Source organism: Ornithorhynchus anatinus, chromosome 3 (genome assembly GCF_004115215.2).
Source record: "Ornithorhynchus anatinus isolate Pmale09 chromosome 3, mOrnAna1.pri.v4, whole genome shotgun sequence".
NCBI lineage: Eukaryota > Metazoa > Chordata > Mammalia > Monotremata > Ornithorhynchidae > Ornithorhynchus > Ornithorhynchus anatinus.
The window spans coordinates 87,266,564-87,286,720 of NC_041730.1; the positions used below are offsets into that span (position 1 = coordinate 87,266,564).

General features: G+C 48.9%; 1 protein-coding gene across 2 annotated transcripts in view; it reads left to right on the forward strand.

Moving 5' to 3' along the window:
- The first annotated feature begins 1,135 nt into the window (after window positions 1-1,135).
- Window positions 1,136-20,157, forward strand: part of AIFM2 (apoptosis inducing factor mitochondria associated 2) — a 30,870-nt gene continuing 11,848 nt past the window's right edge. For both annotated transcript variants that reach the window (XR_005659868.1, XM_039911519.1), the window contains exons 1-5: window positions 1,136-1,302; window positions 16,309-16,499; window positions 17,226-17,341; window positions 17,719-17,838; window positions 18,446-18,538. Coding sequence is in view for 1 of the 2 variants with exons in the window: in XM_039911519.1 (XP_039767453.1) it covers window positions 16,325-16,499; window positions 17,226-17,341; window positions 17,719-17,838; window positions 18,446-18,538 (504 nt within the window). In the remaining variant the exon portion in view is untranslated. The remainder of the gene's footprint in view (window positions 1,303-16,308; window positions 16,500-17,225; window positions 17,342-17,718; window positions 17,839-18,445; window positions 18,539-20,157) is intronic.

Sequence of the window (20,157 nt, forward strand, 5' to 3'; positions counted from 1 at the left end):
CGCTTAACAAATACCAACATTATTATTATTCTTATTAAAATGGGGATGAGGAGTGGGGGGGCCTCACGTGGTCCAACCTGATGACCCTGTATCTCCCCCAGCGCTCTGAACATAGTAAGCGCTTAACAAATGCCAACATTATCATTATTATTAATAATAATCCCGGCTCTGCCCCTTGTCAGCTGTGTGTGGGCCCGTCCCTTCACTTCTCTGGGCCTCAGTGACCTCATCTCTAAAATGGGGCTGAAGCCAGGGAGCCTCAGGTGGGACCACCTGATGCCCCCGCCTCTCCCCCAGCGCTTACTCTGTGCAGAGCACTGTTCTAAGCGCTGGGGGACGTAACTAAGGGCTTCACAAATACCGCTGTCCTTATTATTATTATAAGCGGGGGTGGTGGAGGGCTGTACGGCAGGCAGTGTCGTAGGGCGAAGGTAAGCGGTCCATTCCAAGCGCTTAGTCCAGTGCCCTGCACATAGTAAGCACAGCGTGGCTCAGTGGCAAGAGCCCGGGCTTGGGAGTCAGAGATCATGGGTTCGACTCCCGTCTCTGCCCCTTGTCAGCTGTGTGACTGTGGGCAAGTCACTTCACCTCTCTGGGCCTCGGTGACCTCAGCAGCGTGGCTCGGTGGCAAGAGCCCGGGCTTGGGAGTCAGAGGTCACGGGTTCGAATCCCGGCTCCGCCACTGGTCAGCTGGGTGACCGTGGGCAAGTCGCTTCACTTCTCTGGGCCTCACTTCCCTCATCTGTCAAAGGGGGATGAAGACTGATGACCCTGGATCTCCCCCAGCGCTTAGAACGGTGCTCTGCACAGAGGAAGCGCTTAATAAGAACAATGTTGGTATTTGTTAAGCGCTTCCTCTGTGCAGAGCACCGTTCTAAGCGCTGGGGTAGACACAGGGGAATACCAACAAATTAACAATACCAACGATACCCAAATTAACAAATACCAACATTATTATTATTATTATTAATAAATACTACTGAATGAATGAAAACTACTAGTGAATGTGCCCCGTGGGGGTGTTGGCAGCCCTGGGGCGGGCAGGGGAGGAGGGCAGGGCTGGGGCCTCCCCTCTCCACGCCCAGGGGGTGGGTCCGGTCCCTCCACCCTCCAGCCCACCCCTCTGGGGGCCGGACCTGGGGACTGGCCGCCGTTCATTCCTTCGATCGTGTTTACTGAGCGCTTCCTAGGTGCAGAGCACTGTGCTAAGCGCTTGGAATGGCCAAATCATTCATTCAATACAGATAGAGACAGTCCCTGCCCGTTGACAGTCTCATCGCCATCCCCTCCTGGAGGCTGCAGGTGAGTCGGGGGCGGGGGGCCTTCCCCTAACCCCAGTCCGGAGCCGCCAGCGAAAAGAGCTGTTACCCCGAGGTCACGGGTTCGAATCCCCGCCCCGCCGCTGGGCAGCTGGGTGATTGGGGGCCAGAGTCGCTTCACTTCTCGGTTCTCTCATCGGGAAAAGGGAAGACTGGGAACCGATAGATCAGTGCCTAGAACAGTGCTCGGCACATAGGAAGCGCTTAATAATAATAATAATAATGTTGGTATTTGTTAAGCGCTTCCTATGTGCCGAGCACTGTTCTAAGCGCCAACAAATACCAACATGATTTTTCATTCAATCGTATTTATTAGAAAGAGCCCGGGCTGGGGAGTCAGAGGTCGTGGGTTCTAATTCCGGCTCTGCCCCTTATCAGCTGTGTGACTTTAGGCAAGTCCCTGCCCTGGGCCTCAGTTCCCTCATCTGGAAAATGGGGATGAAGACATAGTAAGACATAGTAAGCGCTCAATAAATACTATTGAATGAACAATCCGATGACCCCGGATCTCCCCCAGCGCTTAGAACAGTGCTCTGCACGTAGCAAGCGCTTAACGAATGCCAACATTATTAGTATTATTATTAAAATGGGGATGAAGACTGGGAGCCTCATATGGGACAACCCGATGACCCTGTCTCTCCCCCAGCGCTTAGAACAGTGCTCTGCACATAGTAAGCGCTTAACAAATACCAACATTATTATTATTATTCTTACTAAAATGGGGATGAAGACTGGGAGCCCCACGTGGGACAATCTGATGATCCTGGATCTCCCCCAGCGCTTAAAACAGTGCTCGGCACATAGTAAGCGCTTAATAATACTACTAATAATGTTGGTATTTGTTAAGCGCTTACTATGTGCTAACAAATACCAACATGATTTTTCATTCAATCGTATTTATTAGAAAGAGCCCGGGCTGGGGAGTCAGAGGTCGTGGGTTCCAATCCCGGCTCTGCCCCTTATCAGTTGTGTGACTTTAGGCAAGGCCCTTCCCCGGGCCTCAGTTCCCTCATCTGGAAAATGGGGATGAAGACTGGGAGCCCCACGTGGGACAACCTGATGATCTTGTATCTCCCCCAGCGCTTAGAACAGTGCTTGGCCCATAGTAAGCGCTTAACAAATACCAACATTGCTGTTATTATTATTTATTGAGCGCTATGTGCAGAGCATTGGAATGGCCAACTCGGCAACAGCTAGAGACCATCCCTGCCCAGTGAAGGGTTCACAGTATTAGGAAAGGAAACTAATTGCAAAGAGGAATAATTGGCATTCCAAGCGCTTCGCGCAGTGTTCTGCGCAGAGGAAGCACTCAGTACATATGGCTCAATGAAAGAATGAGCAGGGGGTCGATAGCTTCCCCTCCCCAGATCCACCAGGCCTCAGCTGGATGCATTTTCCAAAGCCTCCCTCCTCCTCCAGCAAGCCTTCCCAGGATCCCCCCCCTTGAGTCCTAGCAAAGCTGCCTCCAATCAATCAATCAATGGTATTGATTGAACACTTTCCGTAGAGCCCTGTAGGTAGAACTCTGTCCTGAGCGCTTGGATGAGTGCAGTGTAACGGTTGGTGTTTATTCGCATTTATTCATTTGTATTTATTGATTGCTGACTGTGTGCGGAGCGCTGGACTCAACGCTGGGGAGAGTCCACTATAACAACAGAGACATTCATTCATTTAATCGTATTTATTGAGCGCTTACTGTGTACAGAGCACTGTACTAAGCGCTTGGATGGGTGCACTATAGCATTTGGTATTCATTCATTTGTACTGGGCGCTTACTTTGTGCAGAGCACCGTACTAAGCGTTTGGGTGAGTGCAATATAACGGTTGGTATTCATTTGTATTTATTGAGTGCTTACTTTGTGCAGAGCACTGTACTGAGCGCTTGGATGGGTGCAATAGAGATGGGTGCAATATAGCATTTGGTATTCATTCGTTTGTATTTATTGATCGCTTTGTGTGGAGCACTGTACTAAGAGCATGGATGAGTGCAATATAAGAGTTGGTATTCATTTGTATTTATCGAGTGCCTACTTTGTGCAGAGCACTGTACTAAGCGCTTGGATGAGTGCAATATAGCATTTGGTATTCATTCATTTGTATTTATTGATCGTTTTGTGTGGAGCACTGTACTAAGCGCCTGGATGAGTGCAATATAACAGTTGGTATTCATTTGTATTTATTGAGTGCCTACTTTGTGCAGAGCACTGTACTAAGCACTTGGATGAGTGCAATATAGCAGTTGGTATTCATTCGTTTGTATTTATTGAGCGCTTTGTGCAGAGCACTGTACTAAGCGCTTGGGTGCGTGCAATATAACAGTTGGTATTCATTTGTATTTATTGAGTGCTTACTTTGTGCAGAGCACTGTACTAAGCGCTTGGATGAGTGCAATATAACAGTTGGTATTCATTTGTATTTATTGAGTGCTTACTTTGTGCAGAGCACTGTACTAAGCGCTTGGGAAAGTACACTATAACAAAGACATTCATTCATTTAATCATATTTATTGAGCGCTTGCGGTGTGCAGACCACCGTACTAAGCGCTTGGGAAAATACACTATAACAACTAAGACATTCATTCAAGCGTATTTGAGTGCTTACTTTTTGCAGAGCACTGTACTAAGCGCTTGGATGAGTGCAATATAGCATTTGGTATTCATTTGTATTTATTGAGCACTTACTTTATGCAGAGCACTGTTTTAAGCCCTTGGGAAAGTACACTATAACAACAAAGACACATTCATTCAATCGTATTTATTGAGCGCTTACTGTGTGCAGAGCACTGTACCAAGCGCTGCGAAAGTACAACCACAACGAGTTTCCATTCTAGAGGGCTGGACTGTAAGCTCCCCGCAGGGCGGACCACGCCATCTCCATTTAATCGTATTTATTGAGCGCTTACTGCCTGCAGAGCACTGTACTGAGCGCTCAGGAGAGTTCAGAATCACAATAAACAGGGCCCATTCCCTGGCCACAAGGAGCTTACAGTCTAGAGGGGGAGAGAGAGGTGAATGGAAGACGAATCAATGGACAGATGGATAAATGAAGAGATGGGGTGGTGTATGTCGGTCCCCCCGGAGTAGGTTAGCACGACGGGGGCGTCGTAACCAGTGCCGGGAGGCCGCGGCGGTCAGGTCGTCGCTCTGCCAGCAGCGTAACGCTAGTCCTAAGCGCAAACCAAGCTCGACAGCTGCCTACCGCTGTCAGCAGCTTACAGTCTAGAGGGGGAGAGAGCCATAATATTATATAATAAATAACAGATGTGTACATCTGTACGCCTGGGGCTGAAGGAGGGCTGAATTGAGGGTGTAATAATAATAATGTTGGTATTTAAGCACTTACTATGTGCACTGTTCTAAGGGCTGGGGGAGAGACAGGGTCATCAGGTTGTCCCACGTGAGGCTCACAGTCTTCATCCCCATTTTGCAGATGAGGGAACTGAGGCACAGAGCAGTGACTTGCCCACAGTCACCCAGCTGCCAAGTGGCAGAGCCGGAATTGGAACCCATGACCTCCGACTCCCAAGCCCGGGCTCTTTCCGCCGAGCCACGCTGCTTCTCAAATGCTTCTTCAGCCTATGTGTACGTGCGATGCTGGATTCTTGGTGTATTTGTTAAGCCCCCATTTGGTCTGTGTTTATTCCCCCCGCTCTCTCTAGTGTAAATGAAAAAAAATAGGTCTGCCGCCTCCGCTAAATGGTAAGCTTCTTGTGGATAGGGGACATGTTTTGGGTTTCTGTTGTACTTACTGAAGGCGAGATATTATGTATTATTTAGATGCTATACTAAGTGCTCAGTAAACATTGTCACTTCTGCGTGAGTCTGCCACAGGGTCGCCAGGCAGGGATTAAAGCCCTTGCCCCAGGCCCTGCTCCGTCAACGGTATTTATCAACGGTATTTAATGAGCATCTCGGAAGACAAAATATTTTACCCCAGAAACAAAGCACAGGATCCCTACCCCTGAGTAGTTTACCATCCAAGTGGGGAAGGGCAGACGAAAACGATTTACAAATCCTGGGAACAGTCATCGAATCGGCATCTACTGAGCGCCCACTTGGTATGTCGGCACTGTTCAAGGTGCTTGAGCGGTTCAGGAAAGAAAAAAGTGGCAGGTTCTCTGCTCAGAAGAACAAGGATATCAATAGATAGTGGGAAGAAATATTAGAATAAGCTCGTTATGGACAGGGGATGTCTGCTAATTCTGTTGTACCCTCCCAAGCGCTTAGTACAGTGCTCTGCACATAGTGATCAATAAGTACCATTGATCGGTGTGTATATATATATACACACACACACTCACATATGCGTACATATATGTATTAGAGAAAGCAATGTGTGCTTAGGGCAGGTTTGAGTATGAAAGTGCTAAGGGTGACCGTTGGTTGCTGAAATAATGATGTTGGTATTTGTTAAGCGCTTACTATGTGCAGAGCACTGTTCTAAGCGCTGGGGTAGATACAGGTTCATCAGGTTGGCCCACGTGAGGCTCCCAGTCTTCATCCCCATTTTACAGATGAGGTCACTGAGGCCCAGAGAAGTGAAGTGACTTGTTCACGGTCACACAGCTGCCAAGTGGCAGAGCCGGGATTAGGACCCATGACCGCTGACTCCCAAGCCCATGCTCTTTCCGCTGAGCCAAGCTGCTGATTTGGGGTGTTGGAAATGAATTGGGGAAGACATTCGGGGACTTGTGGGGATATTGAGGGTTTTGAAGATGGGGAGTACTGTGGCCTGGCCGATTTTCCAGCGGGAGGGAATTCCATGTGGGGGAATCAGTAGGAGTGAGGAGTCGGAGGTGGGTGAGAAGAGAGTGTGGCCCAGCTAGGAGTTAAGACTGGAAGGGGTGAAGGATGCAGGAAGCAGCATGGCCTAGTGGAAAGAGCCACGGGCCTGGAAGTCAGAGGACCAGAGTACTGATCCCAACCCCGCCACTGGCTTGCTGTGTGACCTTGGGCAAGCCACTGAACCTCTCTGTATCTGCTCAAATGTAAAATGGGGATTCAAATCCTGTTCTCCTTCCTACTTAGACTGTGGGCCCCATGTGGGGCCCAAATTGTGTCTGACCTGATTAATTTGTATCTATACCAGTGACTAGAAAAGTGCTGGACATGTAGTAAGCGCTTAACGAATGCCGTTAAAAAAAAAAAGGCTGTACAGAGGGTTTATCTCATCATCACCCCTTGAAGCAGCACCAGTGGATGGGGTTCCGATGTCAGGGAGGAGGAGGAAGAGGAGGAGGAGTGATAAAAGTTTGGAAAATCCCCAAACTGATTTGTCACCTCTGGATAATGAAGTGGTGAATTTAACTTCCCTCTATTCTAGAAGCTAATGATTAATAGAAATGATATTCATGGGCCTGTGACAGTTTAGCTCCTCACAAAAGGGCATTTGTTGGTGATTGAAGGTTTTGTTTTGTGTCCTTAACCTTTGCACTGGATTATTCTGTTCAGATAAAATCTTAGAATGGAGCTGAGAGGCCTCAAGTGCCCATCTGGTCCATCCCCCTGTCCCCAGGAATGTGAGTGACTAAAATCATTTGCAATAGATTTTTTTTTGGCACCTGTGTACATACATGTAATTTAATTTACGATAACAGCTGCCTCCCTCTCTAGACTGTAAACTCACTCTGGGCAGGGAATGCGTCTACCCGCTCCGTTATATTGTACTCTTCCAAGCTTTTAGTGCAGTGCTGTGTACACATTGTACAATAAATACGAATGATGGATTGATTCGCCCCACCCTTCCCTGCCCACAGAGAGCTCCAGGGATGGAAACTCCAGACTCTCCCTCCCTCCCGTGGGGAGGTGCACACCAGCGATTTTGTCCAACCCATTGTAAACCCATTTTCTCTCAGCCTCTTGTTTATAGTGGCCAAGGAGAGCAGGTCAGTAGACAGTTGTAGGCTCTCCATCTGTTCTTCTTCAGGAAACTCCCTTGACTCTCTCCCTTTCTCTCCCTTCCAGCAATATGAAGCTTTTCTACTATGCCTTTTCATCCACCGTTTGAATGATTTCATTCCTCTTCCCTAATCCTACTCCAGTTTCTCTCCATCCTTCTTAAAATATGGAGACCAGCCCTGAACTCAGCGTTTAATAAAGTCTGGGGGCTGGGGTAAAGTGGCTTCTTTAATAATGCTGTTATATCACGGTTACCTATTTTGCTTGTGGTCCACTATGACCATCGGGCTCATTTCAACTGGGTTTGAGCCTAGCCAGTTTTTCCCTGGCTGGTATCTGGGGGTTTGATTCCTAGTACTTCATCTCACCCTTGTCCTGGGTGAGTTTAATGCTGTTTCTTTGAATTTTCATGTATTTTAAAAATAGCCGATGAGTCTCGTTGCATTAAAATTGGGCAGAGTGGGACTTACTTAGGGAGGAAGCCTAAGAAAATAAGGATGACGTGTCACGGGGAATAAAATATTCTGCCTCCTACACCCTGGCTGCTTCTGCAAGAAGCCCAGGGTCACTGTGCTATAGGGCTTTGGTGTCACAGGCTGGGTAATGGACACACAGGCCTGTTTTCAGAACAGCTGTCCTCTGCCCCTTCTCTCCTGAGCCTAGTTTTATAACTCAGGCTTGTAAATAAGGATCAGAATACTCTCGATCAATCGCATCTTTTGAGCACTTAGTGCAATACTAAACGCTTGGGAGAGTACAGTGTAACAGAGTCGGTAGGAGCGTTCCCTGCCCGCTACGAGTTTAGTGGAGGAGATAGACATTAATGTAGATAAATCACAGGTATGTACATTAGTGCTGTGGGGCTGAGGGAGGGATGAATAAAGGGAGTAAAACAAGGTGATGCAGAAAGGAGTGGGAGGAGAGAAAAGGAGGGGCTTAGGGAAAGCCTGGTGGAGGAGGTATGCCTTCAACAAGGCTTCGATGGTGCGGAGTGTGATGGACTGTCGGATGTGATATTTGATATTTGCTCTACCCCCAACTCCAGAGCACTTATATCCATATCTTTAAATTATAGGATATAAATGATTTATTCATGTTAATGTCTGTCTCCTCCTCTAGACTGTAAGCTCGTTATGGGCAGCGAACATAATTGCTAATTCTGTTGTACTCTCCCAAGGGCTTAGTGCGGTGGTCTGCACATAAGCACTCAGTTAAATATGATTGATATGAAGAGGGGGGCATTCCAGGCCAGAGGCAGGGCGCGGGCGAGATAGATGAGATAGATGAGGTTGAGGTCTCTCTCCTTTGTAGGTCTTCAGACAAACGGAAGGAAAGCCAAACTTTTGCCGTTTGCCTGGCATTAACATGTCCCCCATCCTGGGGAGGTAAGGGTGGGGTCTGTTTCCAAGACTGAATATTCATTCGTTCATTCAATCGTATTTATTGAGCGCTTACTGTGTGCAGAGCACTGGACTAAGCGCTTGGAATGTACAATTCGGCAACAGATAGAGACGATCCCTGCCCAACAACGGGCTCACGGTCTATAGCCTGGCACGGTTATTACCTGGGATCAGAAAACAGCGAGGCTTAGTGGAAACAGCCCAGGCCTGGTAGTCAGAAGATCTGAGTTCTGCTACCAGCTCCACAACTTTGCCTGCCATCTGACCTTGGGCAAGACACTTAACTTCTCTGGGCCTCAGTTCCACATCTGGAAAGTGGGGATTAAATACTTGTTCTCTCTTCTAGAGACGATGAGAGCGGGGTGGTGTCTGACCTGATTATCTCAGGTCAGGTCAGGTCAGGTCTGACCTGATTATCTACCTCAGCGCTAACTACTGTGCTTTGAGACTGTGAGCCCCATGTGGGACAGGGATTGTGTTCAACCCAAATTGCTTGTATTCATCCCAGGGATTAGTGCAGTGCCTTGCACATAGTGAGTGCTTAACAAATGCCATCATCATTATTATTATTATTACTACTACTACTAATAAATACCACAATTATTATGGCAAGGCCCTGCCTCTTATCCAGGGGTTGGTCTAAATTTTTCTATGCCCTTATTTTCTTTTCTCCCACTCCTTCTGCATCGCCCTGAGTCACTCCCTTTATTCACACCCTACCCCCATAGCACTTATGTACGTATCCATAATTTATATATATATATATTAATGTCTGACTCTCCCTCTAGACCGTATATATATTAATGTCTGCCTCTCCCTCTAGACCAAATATATATTAATGTCTGCCTCTCCCTCTAGACCGTAAGCTTGTTGTGGGTGGGGAATGTCTGTTATATTGCCGTACTCTCCCGAGCACTTAGTACAGTGTCCCGCACACAGTAAGTGCTCATTAAGTACGATCGATTCTGGTTGCTGTTGAGCCTTGGCTGTGCGGAGAGCGAGGAGAATTGCAGTTGGACGAAATTAAGATGTGTTTTTTCATCCCATGTATTTAAAAAAGGTGATCTCAGTCCTAACCTGCCGTCTTGTTAGTCTTTAGAGATAATGTTGCTAAATTGGAAATGTGATCATTCAGCTATGCCTCCAGTATGCCCTCTGCTCTAAAGGTCTGGAGTGCATACGTGTGTGTGTGCACATTCCAGTATGTGGAAAAGCAGCTGTTGAAACATTGGTGTTGAAATAAGCACAAATGCCACTTGGCACAAATGCCACCGAGAAGCGGCGTGGCTTAGTGGATAGAGCACAGGCCTGGAAGTCAGAAGGACCTGGGTTCTAGCCCCGGGTCTGCCACGTGTCTGCTCTGTGACCTCGAGCAAGTCACTTCATTTCTCTGTGCCTCAGAGACCTCGTCTGTAAAATAGGGATAAGAGTGTGAACCCCAGGTGGGACAGGGACTGTGTCCAAACTGGTTGACTTGTATCTACTGCAGCACTTAGAACTGTACTTGGCACATAGTAAACGCTTAATAAGTACAATGATAATAATAATAATAATAATTTTCCATGTTAAAAGAAATCATTACATTTTGGATGAAGGGGCCGAGGGGATGGGTGTGGGATATAAAGTGAAATCCGTCAATAAAGAGGCTATTATTCCTGTAAAATAGGCATAAAAATAATCTCTGACCTTCAAGTGGTATCTCCAGATAGCCTGGAGGCTTTTAGGGGTATCGTCCATTAACAGCAATGGTCTAGAAATAGGTGGATTTTTGAATTTTTTAAAGTAAGCAATATAGAAATGTTCCCGTGGCAAAGCATGCTTCCTCTAACGCTACTTTTTTTTTTTTTAAACCGCCTTAACACCCATTAGTTTGTTTTATCCTCACATCGTCCCTCTGAGGTAGGGAGAGGTGATATTATTATGCCCATTTTACAGATGAGGAAGCTGAGGCCCAGAGAGGTTAAGCAGCCTGCTTGAGGTCACGCAACAGGCTGGGCAGAGCTGGAACTAGAACCCCAGTTGTCCCAACATATAGACCTGGACCCTCTTCCATTAGATCACACCAAGACTCCATTATCAATCGATGGAGTCTTTAAAAGGCTCAATCACCTTGCCCCCTCCTACCTTTTCATTCATTTATTCCTTCAATCATATTTATTGAGCGCTTACTGCGTGTAGAGCACTGTACTAAGTGCTGGAAAGTACGGTTCAGCAACAAATAGAGACAATCCCTACCCAAAACGCTCACAGTCTAGAAGGGGGGAGACAGACATCAAAACAAGTAAACAGGCATCAATAGCATCAGTATAAATAAATAGAATTATAGACATATTCACATCATTAATAAAATAAGTAGAATAATAAATATATACATATATACACAAGTGCTGTGGGGCGGGGAGGGGGATAGAGCAGAGGGAGGGAGTCGGGGTGATGGGGAGGGGAGGAGGAGCAGAGGAAAGGGAGGGCTTAGTCTGGGAAGGCCTCCTGGAGGAGGTGAGCTCTCAGTAGGGTTTTGCAGAGGAGAAGAGAGTTAGTTTGGCGGAGGTGAGGAGGGAGGGCGTTCCAGGCCAGAGGTAGGGCGTGGGCCAGGGGTCGCTGGAGGGACAGGTGAGAACGAGGGACCGTGAGGAGGTGAGCGGTGGCAGAGGAGTGGAGTGTGTGGCTGCGCTGGAGGAGAGAAGGGAGGTGAGGTAGGAGGGGGCAAGGGGATGGACAGCTTGGAAGCCAAGAGTGAGGAGTTTTTAACCTACTTAGTTGCTCTTTTACTACAACCCCTGCCTGCGCAGTGCGCTCCTCTAGTGCTAACCTACTTAATAATAATAATGTTGGGATTCGTTAAGCGCTTACTATGTGCAGAGCACTGTTCTAAGCTCTGGGTGGATACAGAGTAATCAGGTTGTCCCATGTGAGGCTCACAGTCTTCATCCCCATTTTACAGATGAGGTAACTGAGGCCCAGAGAAGCGAAGTGACTTGCCCACAGTCACACAGCTTACAGGTGGCAGAGCCGGGATTCGAACCCACGACCTCTGACTCCCAAGCCCGGGCTCTTTCCACTGAGCCACGCTGCTTCCTATACCTCCATCTCGCCCATCTCGTTGCCGACCTCTCGCCTACATCCTGCCTCTGACCCGGAATGCCCTCTCCATTGCTGACGATGGATCACTCTCCCCATCTTCAAAGCCTTAATGAAGGCACATTTCCTCCAAGAAACCTTCCCTGACTAAGCCTTCATTTCCTCTTCGCCCACTCCCTCTGCGTCACCCCTATATTTGGAATTACCTCCTTTATTCACCCCTTCCTCTGTCCCACTGCACTTATGTGCATACCCATTGTTTATATTAATGTCTGTTTCCCCCTCTAGACTGTGAGCTTGTTGTGGGTTGGAACATGTCTATCAACTCTGTTATATTATGTTGTACTCTCCCAAGCACTTAGTACAGTGCTCTGCACAAAGCAAATGCCCAATAAACACCGTTGAGTGATATGATGATAATGTTGGTATTTATTAAGCGCTTACTATGTGCAGAGCACCGTTCTAAGCGATGGGGTAGATACAGGGTAATCAGGTTGTCCCACGTGAGGCTCACAGTTAATCCCCATTTTACAGATGAGGGAACTGAGGCCCAGAGAAGTGAAGTGACTTGCCCACAGTCACACAGCTGACAAGTGGCAGATATCTTATGGAGGTCTCTGGCTCAGAGAGAGGCTGACTGAATTAAGGTTCCACAGCTAGGCCTCTTCCCTGGCTCAGTGACCTCTCCCTTCCCCACCTCCCCCATTATTGGATTCATTCATTCATTCGATTGAATTTATCGAGTGCTTACTGTGTGCGGAGCACTGTGCTAAGCACTTGGGAGAGTACGATAGAATAATGAACAGATTAGCCCCCCCATAAAGAGCTGCCATCCGGGGAGAGTTGAGGATTTGGATGGCCCTGCTGAGGCCTGCCTAGGTCAAATGGAGGTTAGAATGGGATCAGACCGAGGAGCGGATGGTCCTGGTTCATTCAGTCAGTCGATGATAATTATCGCGTGCTTACTATGTGCAGAGCACTCCACTGAGCGCTTGGAAGAGTGCAGTACAGGAGGTAGCCAGGTTTGCTGTTCACAGGGAGTTCACCCCTTAGTTGGGGAGGCAGACAATCAGTCCTGGCTGGCTCGACTCAGGCCTGGGCCTGGAGTGCGGACCGTGGGGGCTTTGCCAGCCAGCTGGGCACTGCCCTGAGCCGTGCTCGAGAGGAGCCAGGAGGATCCAGGGGATGTGGAGGAGGACGAGAGCGGTTAAGGCCAGGAGCCCTGCCCCAGCACCCAGAAGGAACACCTTCCCAAGGACCCCAGAAGATCAAACATCGCTCGTGTAGTGAAGGAAGTGGAGCCAAATCTGGGCTAAAGTGCTTTTCTCAACCCGCTGATGCAGCCAACTGTGTTCACTGGGAATCGTGACATAAGTGTTGTCTGCAAAGCCCAGGGCAGGCCTGAGGACCTAGCGGGTGGAGGGTCGATGCTTTACCATCAGGGGAAGTCAGTGAGTACATCAGCCACGCAGCTCCCGCCAGCCTCTCCTCCTTCCTGTCTTTTTCTTTTTATGGTATTTGTTAAGTGCTTATTATGTACCGTGCACTGTACGAAGCGTTGGGGTAGATACCAGCAAATCAGCTTGGACACAGTTCAGCTCTCACATGGGGCTCACAGTTTTCATCCCCGTGTTATAGATGAGGTAACTGAAGCCCAGAGAAGTGAAGTGACTTGCCCAAGGTCTCACAGTAGACCAGTGGCGGAGCTGGAATTAGAACTCAGGTCCTACTGACTCACTAGGCCACGCTGTTGCGCCTTGGGCCAGAGGTTTTGCAGCTTCTGAGGGAGGGTCAGGCCCCCTGGAAAGTCAGGGCCAGATTAATAACCAGGACCTACATCTTCGTATGTACGTCCACGGCACTTATGTGCGTATACAGCATTTATGTACATATCTGTATTTACGTTAATGTCTGTCTCCCCCTCTAAACTGAAAGCTTGTGTGGGCAGGGAATGTGTCTACCAATTTTGTAATATTGTACTCTCCCAGATGCTACTTTGCCCTCTCAGCATCACACCAGTACTCTCCCCGTCTTGGCTAAGGGAGGGAGAGTGAAGCAGAGGCCTACCCATTCCATTCCTAGCTTGGTCAGCGGCTAGCGAGTGGAAGGCAACCTGCCACAAGTCAAAACTCACCTGTGCTGGGCAGCAGCGGCACGGGAGAGAATCGAGGGCAGAGACCCAAGTTTACAGAGGAAGGCAGTCGTAAACCACTTCCATATTTTTACCAAGAAGACTCTATGGATCCACTACCAGAACGATTGCTGATGGAGACGGAGCGTTCTGGGAGAGATGTATCGGTGGAGTCGCTATGGGTCGCGGACAACTCGACAGCATAAGACAGATGCTTACTTAGTATAGTTCTTTGCACCCAATACATATGATTGATTCTTATTGGCTCAGTCAGGCAGGAACCTCTCTCTTTCTCTTTGGTCCCTAATCTCCGGTAGTGTCCTCTCCGGGCACGGTTTTGCTGCTCCGTCTCCGTCAGGCTGCTTACACGGTGTGTTCTTGGTACCCGGCGGCTGTTGGAAATTCTGAACATTTATCCTGTGTCCTAGCTGGGAGGTCTGGTCAGCTGAGCGATAGCGGGTACCCGGGCCGGCTCGGGCTTGGTTTGTGGGTCCCGTGGGGAGCTGGGCGTTCTGGTTGGTGAGCGGCCAGCTTGGACCCATCGGACCGCGGGGCCTGGGTGGAGGAGGCAGAGTGAAACCAAGACGAAAGCGTCCCGAGGCTTCTCAATCGTGGGACATGCTGTGATACCTGCTGGGCTGGGCCAGAAAGAGACCGGGCTGGCTAAAGAAGGACTTTCACCCACATAAATCATGATAATAGTAATTTGGGGATTTGGTAATAATAAATAATAACTGTGGTTTTTGTTAAGTCCTTATTATGTGCCAAGCACTAAAGTAAATACAAGATCATCGGATCCCACTTGGGACTCACAGTCTAAGTAGGAGAGGGAACAGGTGTTGAATCCCCATTTTGCAGATGAGGGAACTGAGGCACAGAGAAGTTCAGTGACTTGCCCAAGGTCACACAGCAGGCAAGTACAGTGCCTGGCACAGAGTAAGTGCTTAACAATTACCAAAAAAAAAAACCCATCAAAATAATGGTGGAGCAGGATTAGAACCCAGGTCTTCTGACTACTTGGCCCATCTCCTTCCACTAGGCCACGCTGCTTCTCTAGGCATTTACTATGTGCCAAACATTGTGCTAAGCACTGGAGTGTGTACTTTGTCAGGTCAGACGGTCCCTGTCCCATAGGGGACTCCCAGTCTAAAGGGAAGGGAGAAAAGGTTTTGAATCCCCTTACTGATGAAGAAACCGAGTCACAGAGAAGTTCAGTGACTTGCCCGTCTCTGCCACTTGTCTGCTGTGAGACTTCGGGCAAGTCAAGTCACTTCTCAGTGTCTCAGTTATCTAATCTGTAAAATGGGGATTAGGACTGTGAGCCCTACGTGAGACGGGGATTGCATCCATCCTGATTTGCTTGTATCCACCTCAGGGCTTAGAACAGTGCCTGGAACTCAGTAAGCGCTTAACAGATACCACAGTGATGATGATGATGCCTTGAGACCTGCTGTGGTTGGATGTCGATCAGACTGGCCACCACTACTCTTGCCCCCTGCTCCCCTCGTTTCCGGCACAGCCTCTCCACTACCCGGCGGGATAGCCGTTGGGTTCCGTCCAGGATAATAGTAATAATAAAAATGGTACTTGTTAAGCATTTACTATTTGCCAAGCACTGTTCTAAACACTGGGGTAGACAAGTTAATCAGGTCGGGCACACTCGTTGTCCCACGTGGGGCTCACCCTCTTAATCCCCATTTTACAGATGAGGTAACTGAGGCGCAGAGGAGTGATGTGACTTGCCCAAGGTCACAAGGCAGAGAAGTGGCGGAGCTGGGATTAGAACCCAGGTCCTTCTGACTCCTAGGCCCATGCTCTAGCCACTAGTAATAATAATAATAATAATGTTGGTATTTGTTAAGCGCTTACTATGTGCAGAGCACTGTTCTAAGCGCTGGGGTAAACACAGGGGAATCAGGTTGTCCCACGTGGGGCTCACAGTCTTAATCCCCATTTTACAGATGAGGGAACTGAGGCCCAGAGAAGTGAAGTGACTTGCCCACAGTCACACAGCTGACAAGTGGTAGAGCTGGGATTCGAACTCATGAGCCCTGACTCCAAAGCCCGTGCTCTTTCCACTGCGCCACCCTGCTTCTCTAGTCCATGCTGCTTCCCTTTACTGGCTTCTTGATCAAACAAAAGAGTTGAAATCTACTTCCACAGGGGGTCTTCGCAGACCGCAGGGAGAGGTGGAGTGGCCCAGACCAGCAGCTTATCTTCTGTCCTTCTGGCTGTCTGTCTTTCTCCCCTCTCCCCATCGAAGACTGGGACGGGGCTGGCAGTGCCCAAGAGAGGAGATCAGAGATCCGGTCTTGACAGGATCTGGGCAGGAAGGAGGGCTGGGCAGGTCTGGGCAGAATGGATGGAGGAAGAGGGAGCTAGGTGAGAGCCACACCCGCCAGAAGACTTTCCCCACGGTTGATGGCCCATCTGAGTAAAGAACTCGAGGCCAGATTCTCCAGCTTTCTCTCCCCTCCTCGCAGGAGCGCCAGGATCAAGATGGGGTCCCAGCTCTCGGTGGACAACTCTGTGCAGGTGGTGATCGTTGGAGGTGGTTTTGGTGGGATCGCGGCGGCCAGCCAGCTGAAGTCCTGGGGTATCCCCTTCACTCTGGTGGACATGCGAGACGCCTTCCACCACAACGTTGCGGCCCTGCGTGCCTCCGTAGAGAAAGGTAATTCCCTGGCCTGGCCCCTGCTCCCCCAGGGGGGGAGGCTGGCACCTCCTCAGGCATAAGCAGCTGGCAACCCAGCAGAGGATGCTTCTGTTCTGCTCTGCCCTCCCATGGGCAGGCCCTGGCAATAATAATAATGATAATTGCTATTATTATTGTTGTGGTAATTAAGGGCTTACTATTTGCCAGGCACTGTGCTAAGCACTGGGGTGGATACAAGCAAATCGGGTTGGACAGAGTCCCTGTCCCACATGGGGCTCACAGTCTTAATCTCCATTATACAGTTGAGGGAACTGAGGCACAGGGAAGTTGTGACTTGCCTAAGGTCACACAGCAGACCGATGCCAGAGCCAGGATTAGAACCTAGGTCCCTCTGACTCTCAGGCCCGTGCTCTATTCACTAGGCCGTGCTGCTTTTCGGCGTGACATGAGCCACCGAAGTCGTGAACTAGAAAAGATCCTGGCCCTGAATTCTTCCTTTTCTGGCCAAGGAATCAGGCAGGAGATAACTATTAGGGCAAGAAACCCCTCTCTGGACCCAGTCTCTCTGCTTCTCCTTCTGGGCAGAATGGAAACCATAGTTCTGTGTGGAAACCATGCAGGTTAGACAATAAACTGAAAGCTCAAAGGTGAAATCCCCACCCTCAAGATGCATATATGCTGTCAAAAAAACAATCTCCCTCAGGTACTCCAGCCACATCATTAACCTAGTGTTTGGTCCCACAGGCTTTGCCAAGAAAACTTTCATTTCTTACACTGTGACCTTCAAGGACAATTTCCGTCAAGGCCTGGTGGTGGGGATCGACCTGCAGAAGCAGAGAGTCCTGCTCCAAGATGGTGAGGTAGGTCCAAAGAGCGGATCCACGTCTGTGGGAGAGTCCCTGGGTTCTGACCACTCTTCTTCTTCCTCCTCCTCCCTGACCCTGCCAGAACCAGAGGGATGTCAGGAATCCGCTGCTCTTAGGCCAGTGGGCCCTTCTATTGAATGGCCAAGCCAAAGGGCAGGAAGGATAATGGGAGAACTGGGAAGATCCTGGGTTTCAGTGTAAGAGGGGCAAAGTTGCCCCAGAATGGAACAACTTCCTTTACACTGTAAGCTCCTTGTAGGCAGGGAATATGTCTTCCAACTCTGCTATATTCTGCTCTCTCAAGAGCTTAGTATAGTGCTCTGTACTATGACTGATGGAACCCAGCCTTTTCTCCTCTGTCCTCCCCTTAGGCCCTCTCCTTCTCTCATCTCATCCTGGCCACTGGCAGCGATGGCCCCTTCCCAGGGAAGTTCAACCAGCTGTCCAACATGGAAACGGCCATCCAGAGTTACGAAGTGATGGTGAAGCAGGTGAGAGACTGACCTCACCCTGTAAAAGAACCCTCCCAGCGGGGAAGGACAGAAAGAGTGGGAAGGGGCCGGCAAGAGAAGAGATCAGAGATCCAGTCTTGACAAAATCTGGGCAGGAAGAAGGGCTGGGAAGGTCTGGGCAGAGTGGTTGGAGGAAGAGGGAGGTGGATCAGAGCCACACTCCAGAAGACTTTCCCCACGGTTGATGGCCCATCTGAGTAAAGAACTTCAGTCCCGATTCTCCAGAGTTTTCACTGACAGTGGAAAAGTCTGCCTGCCTTCATTTCTTCCCCTAAGCATGAGCAGAGCTCATCAGGAGAATGGTGCTCCGTCTGAGGGTTTCCCAAGCCACGAGCTGCTTAAAGCAGGCCTGGGGTGGAACGGGACAGAAGCCAAGGGGTGTGGACGACAATCCGACTTCCTGCACTCTAGGCAAAAGGACTGTTGCACCACACTGACCCTTTCATGGCCGCTGTAGGTCAGTGAGGCCCGTTTTCTTCTCCAGCCTGAGCTGGGAGTTTAGGAGGAGAGAAGTTAGGAGAAGCTGGGCCTCAGAAGGCCTTCTCTGCGGTAGACTTGTTCGGAAACGGGTCCGTTTCTCTTCTAGGTCCAAAAGTCTCAGCACATTGTGGTGGTGGGAGGAGGCTCAGCTGGAGTCGAGATGGCGGCAGAGATTAAAACAGATTATCCTGAGAAAGAGGTATGAGATTCAGATCTTGCTTGAATTACGAGGGGAGGGGGCGTTTTCTTAAGATTCCCACCTATTAACATTGCTAAACGGGAGGGAGATGCCAAAAATAGTCTGTGGTAGCGATGGGAGCGGTTGCACATTTTTTTCCTTCTTAATGGTATTAAGTGCTTACTATGTGCCAGGCACTGTACTGAGTGCTGGGGTAAGTACAAGCTGGTCAGGTGGGACTCAGTCCATGTCTCCCTTGGAGCTCGCTGTCTTAATCCCCATTTCACAGATGATGTAACTGAGGCACAGGGAAGTTAAATGACTTGCCAAGGCAGGAGTGGGTAGAGCTGAAGAATGACAAACAACTACAGCGAGGGTGTCTTTCAGGGAAGTCATGTAGCCAGACAAATTAGAGTGAAATCGGGAGGTTAGGATTGAATGAGACCTTGTGCCTTTATCTGAGTTGGGCATCCACCACAGATGTTAACAGGAAGACCCAGACAAAATTGTTAGGTGTGAATGGGGACCGGTGTGGGGGAATGCGGGGCATCCTTTAGTCTTTCATTTCACTTGCCTATCTGCATTTCATTGCGTCACCGTCAAACACTTCACATAATTTTGTAACATTAAAAGCAGGGTGAGGCTATTCCTTGGATTATAAGAGTTAAATCTAGCAGTAAAGTGAGGAGAAAGGTAAGATGACACTCAAGACTGTCTCTTACTTCTCCTGCAGTCCTCGGAGTGCTGCATATAATAGGCACTCAATGATTTAACTCTTCCTACCTCACTATCCCCCTCCACCATGATACCTGTTCTTACCCTTCTGCTACTTCTTGGGCCCAGATTTATCTCTACGTACGGTTCCAAGGTACCAAAAAATAACCACCTATTTCCTTCTCAAAAATGGAGGTGGCACAATTATGCAATGGAGTCAACACAACAAAAAGGGTGATCTAATTTGTGTTCCTGGAGGTGTGAGTCAGTAGGGAAATTTGAGCCAGTTAAAAAAATATTAGACTGTAAAAATTTAGAAGACTGGGGTAGTAGAAATTGTCAGCAAATGCTGGTATATGTGAGTCCTTATGGAGAGCTGTTAGTCCAAGAATCCTACGGTGTAGACAGGTGTCCTGAGTAAAATGGATGATCAGTTTCCTTGTAGGGGGCTGGTCTGACCTAGAACCCATCGTGTTATAACAAGGGGAGTCTGGCAGGCCTGAGAGAGAGGAGGGAGCAGGCTAATAATAATACTGCTACTAGTAATAACAATAATAACGGTATTTATTAGGTGCTTGCTATGTACCAGGCACCGTATTAAGCGCTGGGGTGAATACAAGCAAATTGGGTTGGACACGGTCCCTGTTCCATGTGGGGCTCGCAATCTCAATCCCCATTTTACAGATGAGGTAACTGAGGCCCAGAGAAGTGAAGTAAGTTGCCCAAGGTCACACAAAAGACAAGTGGCAGAGTGGGGATTAGAACCCATGACCTTCTGACGCCCAGGACCGTGCTCTATCCATTACGCCATGCTGCTTCTCAGCCTACAGCTTCCATCTCTGGCTCTGTTGGGGTTAACGATCTGTTCTTCTTGATCTTTGTCCTCCAAGCTTCTCCAGACGCATCCTCTCTGTGCCGGATGCCAG